Raw genomic sequence first — 10,156 nt, 5'->3', positions numbered from 1 at the left:
CACGGGCGGCCGCGGGGCAGACGAGGGCCGGCGGCGGCCTAGGAGATCCAGGCGAAGTCCTTGTCCTGCTCGCCCGCCGGGCTGCCGGGCCCCCGCGGCGAGTCCTCGTCGTCCTTGTCGTCCCCCAGCAGCGCGTCCTCGTGCGCCAGGCCGACGTCGTCGTCGTCCTCCCCCAGCTCCTCCTCGCCCTCCGCGCGGGGGTCGTCGGGGTCCTCCAAGTAGGGCCCGTCGCCCGCGAACAGCGCCTCGGGGGAGCCCTCGCCGCCGCCGTGGTCCAGGGGCGCCGCCACCCCGCGGCCCGCGCAGTCGGCACACACGCCGTGGCGCCGCGAGCCGTGCTTGATGCCCACGCTGGCCGCAGACATGAACACGCGGCTGCACACCTTGCACACGTACTTCTTGTCCTTGCTGTGCACCTAGGGGGACAGGGAGTCAGTGGGCAGAGTGGAGACAGGTCTGCTCAGACCCCCAGCCCCGGACTCGGGCCGCCCAGGGCCCACAGGGGCAGAACCGCAGGTGGCACCAACAGTGGCATTTAAAGGCAGTGTCCACCAGGGGCAACAGTGTCCTCTCCCACAGGCTCCCAGACCCTCTTTCTCCTTGCTGGGCCAAGTCGAAGTGGGGCCCCACATATTGTGTGTCCAGGCCCCCCGGTCACACTGCTCCTTCTACCTAAAAGCTTCACTCCCTCCACACCTCTGCCAGGGCAGGTTCATGAGGCAGGAGCTTCTGGAATAGCCTCTGTGCCAGGCTTGCCATCCTGTGGGGCAGAGGGAGCTGGCCTGCCTGCCCGGATGGAGGCGAAACAGAGAAAGACCCTGCTGGCTTAGGCCTGGCTGCCCAGGGCAAGGGTGGGGAGGCCCCCGGCTGCAACCCGAAGCTGGGCCCAAGCCTGCGTCTTGGTGCTGGGGAGCAGGGGAGTGAAGGACAGTGGAAGAGATGGTGGTGGAGCTGGGAGCAGGTGGTGCAGTACTGGCAGCCAGGCTGGTGCCCCCCCCAGCCTCCCAACCCTGCTCCCCCAGGTGAAAGGGGGCACCTCTTACAGTCAGGATGTCTCAAGGTCAACTGCAGGTGAGGCCCAATCAGCAATTAGAGCAAGCGGAGGAGGCACGGGGCCAGGGAGGGACAGCAACATGGCCCCCGGACACAGGCTGTGCCCAGCAGGCAGGGAAATCACCCAAAGAGCGGCTTCAAGAGGCAGGACGTTAAGGTCCTGAGCTCCAGCAGGGTCTGGACAAAGGAATACACACTTAGGCCAGGTGGGCATCTCCTGAAGGTGGGTGCCTGGTGCCTGTGGGGAACCAGACCTCAGAGACATGGCAGGGACACGCCACGGTGGGCCCACAAGGGCCCACAAGCACCTCCCCTGCCATCCTGAGGAATCCTGGGGCCCTGGTCCCCGCTGTGCCCCTCAACTCACATCCAAGCCCTGGCCTTGTCCTCCAAAGACTCAGGCCAGTAGGCCCACAGCCCTGGCCAGGGTGCACCAGGCTTCCAGGCCCCCAGGTCCCTGCAGCTCCTCTCTATCGGGGGGCACCAAGGGGCAGGCTGCAGGTTGCACACCAGCCGGGAGACCCCTGTAGGCTCTGCCCTCTCCCCTTCCTGCTCCAGTTCTCCCCTGTGAGCAGTAAAGCTGGCTCCAAAGAAATATACCAGTCGCTCCTCAAGGGAAGGCTCCTCCACTCACAAAGACCTCTTGGCAAGCAGTCACTGTGGTCCTGGCTGGGACCTTGGGAGTCACCTCTCACTTTCTTCACCTACCCAGGACAGCCTCTCTTCTGGAATTTACCCTTCTGAAGCTTGGTACCCAGGGCCCTTTCTTTGGATTCTTTTCTTGCCTTGTTTGCTCTATTTTAAACCTGTCTTCCCTCTGCTTCCCACCACAAAAAAATAAAACTTCTAAAGCAACCTCAGGAAGAACTGTGTTCCCAATGAGTACAATTAGGCAGGAGTAGGCCCAGGAAGGGCTGCAGAAGCCCTTGGGGAGAGTCCTTGGGGTCTGGGCACTGCTCAGGAAGTGACAGGGGTATGTTAGGGAGCCTCTCACCAGGACCAGATGGTCAGGCATCACTTGTCCTAACAGACACATGCTTAGGAAGCAACGGAGAGGGAAGGATGCTGGTTGCCATGACAACCATCACCAAGTTCCCAGTGGGGGTGGTTGTAGAGCAGGGGCTGGTCCACCCCATCAGAACTGGCCAGCTCCCAGCTGCCAGGTCTCTAGCCCTGGTGACACTGGGGGGGGTTACCACGCGCCAGGGAAGAGATCACACACAGTGCCTGTGAGGCTGTGATGCAAGTGGAGGCTTGGCTGAACCAGGGGGCTGCAGAGCTGCCCTCTGACAAAGAGGGCTCCCCCTTTCAGGGTCAGGCACCCCAAAGAAGTTACATATAGACCCCTTCACAGAAAAAGACAAACCCCAAATGACTAAGTGTGTTTTTCTAGGAGTTAAGACTCTGAAGCCCAGCCATGTTTTCCAAAGTAGACATCCAGGTGCTACCCAAGACGGACAATAGGACTCACATGGGTCAAGATGTTCACTCAACATTAATGTAGTTTTGCTTAAGAAAATCCTATCAGCCACCATTGCTAAGTCTGTTCAGCCCCTATCAGTGTGAAAAGTAAGATTTGATTCTCCCTGGGTAGGAAAAATGTAGACATAGGTGCATATGTCCCTCCAAGATTTGGTAAGTTGGTCTGTGAAATCATCTCTGGCTTACTAATTGAATTAAACAAGAGCAAACACAACTAGAGAAAAAGTGCTAAAAACCGCTGCCTAGACCTCGGTGGCTCTAAGTGGCTGTGGATCTGTCCTTGGCCTTTTGTCTGTCCTGGGCCCTTCCTGCTCCCAGTGTCCCCACCTCACAGGAAGACACACACGTGGGGATCCAGGGATGCAGTCCTGGGCAGTGCCTGTGCCTGCCTGGCCTTGGTAGTTTACCCCGTCCTTGTGCCCACCTGCTACCTTTTGGGGCAAACCTGCCACCCTTTCCACACCTTTATCCTTCAGCCCTCGCTACCCAACAACTACCTGCAGGCACTGAGCTTGCACCCATGCAGGTGCAGGGCACAGGCAGGCCGATGCTAGGGCAGAGGTCAGCAGGTGGGCAGTGGAGACAGGGGACCTTCTGTACCCAGGGCTAAGTGCTACTGTGGGCAGCCCTGCTGGGTGGGTGCAGCTCTTCCTGGCTGCTCTGTCTCCCTCACACAGAGTGGACCTACTTTCTGAGGTGTCTGGGTGCTGCTTAGCCCCAGGCTGCCCACACTCACCAGTGTGTGCCGCTTCATGTGCTCACGCCGCGTGAACTTCTTCCCGCAGATGTCGCACGGGTAGGGCCGCTCGCCCGTGTGCGAGCGCATGTGGCGCTTGAGGATGCACTGGTGCATGGCCGAGAAGCTGCAGTAGGGACACTTGAACTTCTTCCTGATCACTGTGAACTCGTTCACTGGAAAACAGCAGCAAGGTGTCAGGCTGATAGCAGGGCTCAGCCACTCCTTCATTCCCGCACGACTGCCCGCCCACCAACACAGGACCCTCCAGCCTGAGCCAGGGAGGAGGTCACCTAGTTGAGGCCCGTTGAGGCCCCAGGGCCACGTCCCAGCCAAGGAGAGCTCAGCCCTGGCAACCTGCACAAGCTGGCTCGATCCTATCCAGACCTCCTTGTCCCTGCAGACCCCATGCATGCACAGGAGTGGCACCAGGCACAAGGACAAGTCAGACACAGCCTCTGGGAGGCAGATGAAAAAGCCGGCACAGGTACAGAAGACTGTGGAGGGCAGGAGACACCGCCTGCCAGAGGAGCCGCCCACGGTTTAACCTGTGCTATCTCCCCGCCAATGCCTCCTGCCGTGAGTGTGCCTGCAGCCGCCTCAGCAACTCAGCAGACCCTGAGGTGGCGCAGTCCTGCTGCATGGCTGAGGCCTCCACCATCGCAGGATTTGGAGATGGGCCGGTGCAGAGAGCAGCCCCAACGACACTGGCCCTGGACACCTGCAGGTCCTGGCTGCGCCAGGAGACCAAAAGGTCTACTGCAAGCCCTCCACTCACATTCCTGAGCCCCTCACTCCAAGGACAGAGGCTCCAGATGGCTCTGAGCTGACATTAGGCTCCTCCACGCCAACCCACGGGGACATCACCACTCACAGCCAAGGCCCCTCACCAGAGCCACCGAACAGAACGCTGCTTCTGTGCTTGTAAGAGGGACACCAGGTCTCCATGCAGGGCTGAGACGTGGTCCCCCTGGCCCTTCCAGCAGAAGTGAACCATTTCTTGACACTTGGGGCCATCAGCGGGGGTGGGTTGGGTTGGTTCCTCGTGGCCTGAAGGGCGAAACCCATCACTCACAGACAGTCGTGTCTCCATTGAATCGTGTGTGCCAACACATACACATGTATGTCCTTACAGTACTGGTATTTTAAATGTGCACACTGCACAGAAAATAGTGCAACCTCTTCGTAATGCCATGCTTTTGTTGGCTGGTTTGCTTTGCTTTTTGTCTTTGTGATAACACTAGGGACTGAACCCAGAGCCCACACCACTGAACTACATCATCAGTCCTTTTCTTTTTCTTGTCTGTTTTTTGAGACAGGGTCTCGCTATGCATTTCAGGGGCTGGGCCTGAACTCTGTATGTAGCCCAGACTGGCCTTGAACTCATGGCCATCCTCCTGCCTCAGCCTCCTGAGTGCTGGGACTACAGATATGCGCCACCATGCCCAGCCCTAGTCCTTTTCTAATTGTTTCATTTTTGAGACAGAGTCTTGCTAAATCACTAAGCTGCCCAGCCTGGGCTTCAACTTGAGATCCTCCTACTTCAGCTTCCCAGAGGTCTGGGATTGTGGGTGTGGGCCCAGCCATAATGCCATGTGTTTTGACCATACAGTCATTTAAATATTTCAGTGAAGTTATTACAGATCCCACTGTTGAACATTTGCTTCCATTTTATCCCCTTGAGAGTACCGCTTCAGCTAGGTCACTGCCCCATCTGTCCCTGGAGAAGGCCCCAAGAGTGGGCAGCCCACCTGCCCCTGACCGCTGCTTCCAGTGCTATGCTAGGCCACTCCAGGCCCTGTGCAGGAAGGCTCTGCACCGCGCTGGGGCTCCTGAAGCTCCCACTCCTTCCGTTAAGCCGGCGCGATTGTGCAGCCACGGCCGGGCAGCAGCGCGGAGGGGCACGGCCTTTGCTGCGCAGCAGGGACAGCCTGGCAAGTGCGCATGCGCGAGCCCTGGGCCACGCAGGCTGCGTGTGTCTGGCCACAACCTACACCGCACCTGGCGCTCCCACAAGGGGGGCTCTAAGCTGGTCCTCATCTTCCCCGACATCCAGGGAACCTGGCCACAGAGACACTGACCTCTTCGAAGCCTCCCCCAGCCCCTGGATCCTGGCAGCCTCATGGCTCCTGAGTCCCTTTCTCCCCCTCGCAAAGGCGCCGCACTCTAGGAAGGAAAGGAATCCAGGAAATGGGTTTCCACATGATTTTATTTAAACCAATTTTTAAATAAAATCTAAACAACATGAAAGTTAAATTTTTGAACTACTACCAGGCATGGTATAATCCCAGCACTCAAGAGGCTGAGGCAGGAGGATCGCTGTGAGTTCAAGGCCAGTATGAGCTATAAAGTGAGCTCAAGGCCAGCCTGAACTGCAAAGCAAGACTCAAAGACTCAAAAAGACAAAAAATAAATAAATAATATAATAAAATTTCGAATTACCATATATGTTAGCCTCTTCTAGTGATTCAGGCCTGCATGTCAAATAAATACTTCTCTATACACTTTTTTCTCTTAAAAAATAATTTAGAACAGACATGTAGTAGCCCATCCGTGTAAGGAGGGCTTGCTCAAGGTAGAGACACAGCCTGAGACGATCCCTGAGGCAAGCATGGTGGTGCGCCCCTGTAATCCCAGCTACTTGGGAAGCTGAGGCAAGAAGATCACAAGTTCAAGGCCAGCCGGGCAAGTCAGCAAGACCCAGTACCAAGATACCATTTTAAAAGGGCTGGGGTGTAGCTCAGTGGTAGTGGCAGAGCCCTTGCCTGGCGTGGGTGAGGCGGGGGGTTCAGTCCCTCTGCTAACAAAACTAGAACCTTCACATCCGAAGCTGTCCTCCAGGGACACAGTCTGCTCTTTTCCTGTCTACCATAACAAAGCTCAAAACAACACAAACTTGATCTTGTAGAGCTGCTCCAGGGAGCCTCCTTCCTGCCTCTCCCTGCTCCGGAGACGCAGCTCCTTCTCTGCTCAGTCTTACGAAGACATTTTTGAGATCCTTAATTTAAGCACATCTGCAATGACTCTTCACGAATAAGGCCAGTCCTGGGCTGCAGGGATCAGGACGGGTATGTGTTGGAGGGACACGCCATCCACTACGTTTAGCTTACAGCTGGGCTGGGAGGGAAAGTCCCACTGGCCGCTGTTAGCTCTGCGCAGGGGCTGGCGCTGCAGTGGGACCCATAGCCCTGTGCCAGGCGAGTGCTACCCCGAGCAGCTCCCAGGCCGCCTGCTGTTATTCAAGCAGTTTCTTACTGGAAACACCTCACAGCACCTATCGTTCTGTTGTGAGTTGCCGCCTGCGTGTCCTCCAGAGTTTCTACAGGACGAGATGCCTTGGTCTGCATGTCCCACAGGGCTGTGCCTGGGGTTCTCAGTCCCAGCACGGTGGTGCAGGCAGGAGGCACGGTTAGGCTAGGGCAGAGCCCTTGACCTTGGGGGAAGAGACCCTGGGTTTGAGCCCAGCATCTGGAAACCAATAGGCTCAACGCAATGAGGTCCGAGAGCCGGGCCCTCAGGGACAGGTCACGTCTCACTTCACTCGAGGACCCAGTTCCCAGGTAGGGAAGCAGTTCGGCCCCTACCTGCTCCTGGCTGCCGCACCCCCGTCCTCCACGGTACGGTGGGGAGCCAGGCCCGGGTTCAAGAGCAGCTGAGCAACACAGCAAGGGGTGGGGAGGCTCAGAATGCTTAAGAAAGGAATTTTTATTTTTCTTTTTTGTTCTTTTGGCGGGTACTGGGAATCAAACTCAGGACCTCACTCTTGCCAGGCAGGTGCACGGCTGAGCTAAGTCCCTGGCCTCTCTTTCTCCTTTTTTGATGAATTACCAGTGATGCTGTGTTGCTGTTATCGTTCTTGTGGACACTAACAACTTTTAAAATCAACCTGGGGAAAGGACAGTGGATAGTGAAGAGCTATCGTGATCATTAGAGTGACAGTGCCTCCCACGTGGCCCCAACCTGGAAGCCTTTGGTCTGAACCCAGCGTTCTCAGGATGAACAAGGCCCCCCAAGGAATGGTGAGGAGCAGGCCTGCAGAAGCTGCCTGTGATTCGATGTAGACCTACTGGGCAGTCCTAAAGGCCACCCTACCCTGAGGCAGTGGCCCAGGCCGTGGGCCTGTCTCCTCCTCTGTCCCCTCCTGGCCAGCCCTACAGCAGAACAAGACCTATCAGGAATCACTATGCATAAGTGAATATCCGGGAACCTCTTCACTGGGCATGGTAGAGCATGTCAGTAATCCTAGGTATTCAGGAGGCTGAGGTAGGAGGATCATAAATTTGAGAACAGCCAGGGCAATGTGGCAAAACACTGTCTCAAAATAAAATTAAAAAGTGCAGCGTGGTGGCACATACCTGTAACCCCAGCATTCAGGAGGCTGAGGCAGGAGGATCGTCGTGAGTTTGAGGCCAGCCTGGGCTACAAAGTGAGCTCAAGTTCAGCCTGAACTGCACAGTGAGACCCTGTCTCAAAAAAAGACAAAAAAAAAAAAAAAAAAAAAAAGAGTATTCTCTGTCATTCCACTATCTGTAAGATCCATAGTAATGGGCTCTCTATAACTATATTATATATAACTTCCTTGTTGTTACTGACCACTTCTGATAGCAGCTTATCAACTTGCCTTTGGTGTTGTACATTTTTCCCATCATTTTGTGCGCCTGCTCTCTCTTCCGTCAATACTGGCAATTGAACCCAAAACTTGCACTGTGCTACATCTCAAGCCCTTTTTTATTTTGAGACAGGGTCTTGCCAAATCACCTACTCTGGGCTAGAACCCTCAGTTTTCCTGCCTCAGCCTCCCAGAGTGCTGGGATTTCAGGTGTGTACACCACACCCCAATCCTTTCTTTTTCATTGATACCTGCTCTTCACTTCCTTATTTCTTCTCATTAATTTGCTATTTTTTTTCTCACTTTCTTTCATAGTTTTTAGCACGTCATGGTTACATTCCTTGTGGGGAGTTGGTACCTGTACAGAGCATACTTTGTGACACAGAAACTGAGACTTTCTTTTTTCCTAATAAAGGCACTAAGCGCTATATGTTTTTTCTGTTTTTGAGACAGGGTCCCACTATGCAGTTCAGGCTGGCCTTGAGCTCACTTTGTAGCCCAGGCTGGTCTCAAACACACAGTGATCCTCCTGCCTCAGCCTCCCGAGTGCTGGGTAAACACTGTTTTAGAAGTGGTCTCCAGTTTTGATACAGCATATTTTCACTGTCATTCAGGTCAAAATTGTTTATAATTTCATGTGACTTGCTCTGGTGCGTGTCAGGGATGAGTGTGCCGGTTCATGTAGAAGCATCTAGAGATATTTTGGTTCCTGTTGCTGATTCTAACTTCAACTTGCTAAGGTTAAAGAGCAGACTCTCGGCCCTTTGCTATCTGTCGTTTTACAGCCTTTGTCATCTGTTTTGGTGAAGTTTCCTGTGCGCTGGAATATTCTGAGTCTGGTGGTGTAAAGCTGCATGTGTCCCCAGCCCGGAGGCCTGAACACATCTACAAGACTCTAAACAAAACATCACCAAGTTCAATCCAAAGATACAGAAAAAAAATAACACCTTGCCTTGACATACTTATTCCACTGAGAACTGTGCTCAGCTCTCCTCGCCCTTGAGTTGCTTGCTGTTCTATGAATCACAGACTCTGGTGTCTTCTCTAGTTCCTCCAGCTTTGCTTTCACAGGGTTAAAGACTGAGCTATTGTTAGCAGCACACAGAGCAGGACTGTTTAGCTCATTATTGAACTGACCCTCTTAGTGCAGTTCCCTAAAGACTTCTTTAAGAAGTTTGACTTCCCGGCATGGTGGTGCACAACTGTAATCACAGCACTTGGGAAGCTGAGGCAGGAGGATCACAAGTTGGAAGCCACACGGGGCTACAGAGTGAGTTCAAGGCCAACTACATAGGGAGTTCAGAATTACACAGCAAGACACTATCTCAAAGCACATGCCCCTAGAAGTTTACTTCGATATTAATTATTGCTAAACTAGCTTTAAGTTAGTGTTTGCTTGGTTTATCTTTTCCTATCTTTTTGCCTTAAACTTTCTGTCTCTTCATCTATGAAGTATTAGACCTATAAACACTGAAGAGTTAAAAAAAAAAAAGGCTAATATGAAAAAAAGTTGTGGGTATAGTAGGAGTGCCTATAGTCCCAGCTATCTGGGAGGCTGAAGAAAGTGGGTCATCTGAGTCTAACAGTTCCAGGTCAGCCTGGGCAACATTAAAAAACAAAACAAAACAAAAACAGAAATAAACAAAAATGCCAGAGCATGTGTGTATATACCTGTAACCCCAGCTACTTGGGAGGCTGAGGCAGGAAGATCACAAGTTTGTCAGACTGAGCAAGTTAGTGAGACCCTAAATAAAGAAAAGGGCTGATGCGCAGTAGCAGAGCGTCCTTGGGTGTAAGCCCCACCGCAGGGAGAGGACAGTTTTTATTGGAATATTATAGGTCATCTTAGAATAATGTAATCATCGTACAAGAATGCGATCGATGTTGCAGATCCTCCTACAATAACGTAGGCACTGCCATAGCAGCTGAGTCCAAGCCCACCGTCTTTTCTCTTTGTCCTTTATCGTTTTCCCCCTTTCAAACTAATCCACTGTCATTCCTTTCTCCTCGCCAGCAAGCCTTCCGCCGTGCTCTCCCGGTCCGCAGCGTTTTACCTGTTCATCTCAAACCCCGCATCCTGCATCAGCCCCCACGGCAGTGCACGCGGCCCTGCCGCACCTGTGCCTCCTCTGCGGGGCTTCTTGGCTCCAGTCGCGGTTGTCAGCGGGCGATGGGTTCCTTGTCTTTCTCGTGTGTGTGTGTGTGTGTGTGTGTGTGTGTGTGTGTGTGTGTGAGAGAGAGAGAGAGAGAGAGAGAGAGAGAGAGAGAGAGAGAGA

General features: G+C 53.9%; 1 protein-coding gene across 1 annotated transcript in view; it reads right to left on the bottom strand.

The window, feature by feature from the left end:
• Positions 1 to 10,156, bottom strand: part of Zbtb46 (zinc finger and BTB domain containing 46) — a gene marked incomplete at its 5' end in the record, with an annotated part of 46,659 nt that overhangs the window by 9,903 nt on the left and 26,600 nt on the right. The window contains 2 exon segments of the mRNA XM_013507488.1: positions 1 to 416; positions 3,272 to 3,447. Of these exon segments, the coding sequence (XP_013362942.1) occupies positions 39 to 416; positions 3,272 to 3,447 (554 nt within the window). The 3' untranslated portion in view covers positions 1 to 38.

Source organism: Chinchilla lanigera, unplaced genomic scaffold (genome assembly GCF_000276665.1).
Source record: "Chinchilla lanigera isolate Chin_1 unplaced genomic scaffold, ChiLan1.0 scaffold00127, whole genome shotgun sequence".
Lineage (NCBI taxonomy): Eukaryota > Metazoa > Chordata > Mammalia > Rodentia > Chinchillidae > Chinchilla > Chinchilla lanigera.
Note: the sequence above shows the minus strand (reverse complement) of the source record. Positions and strands in the feature narration are given on the sequence as shown.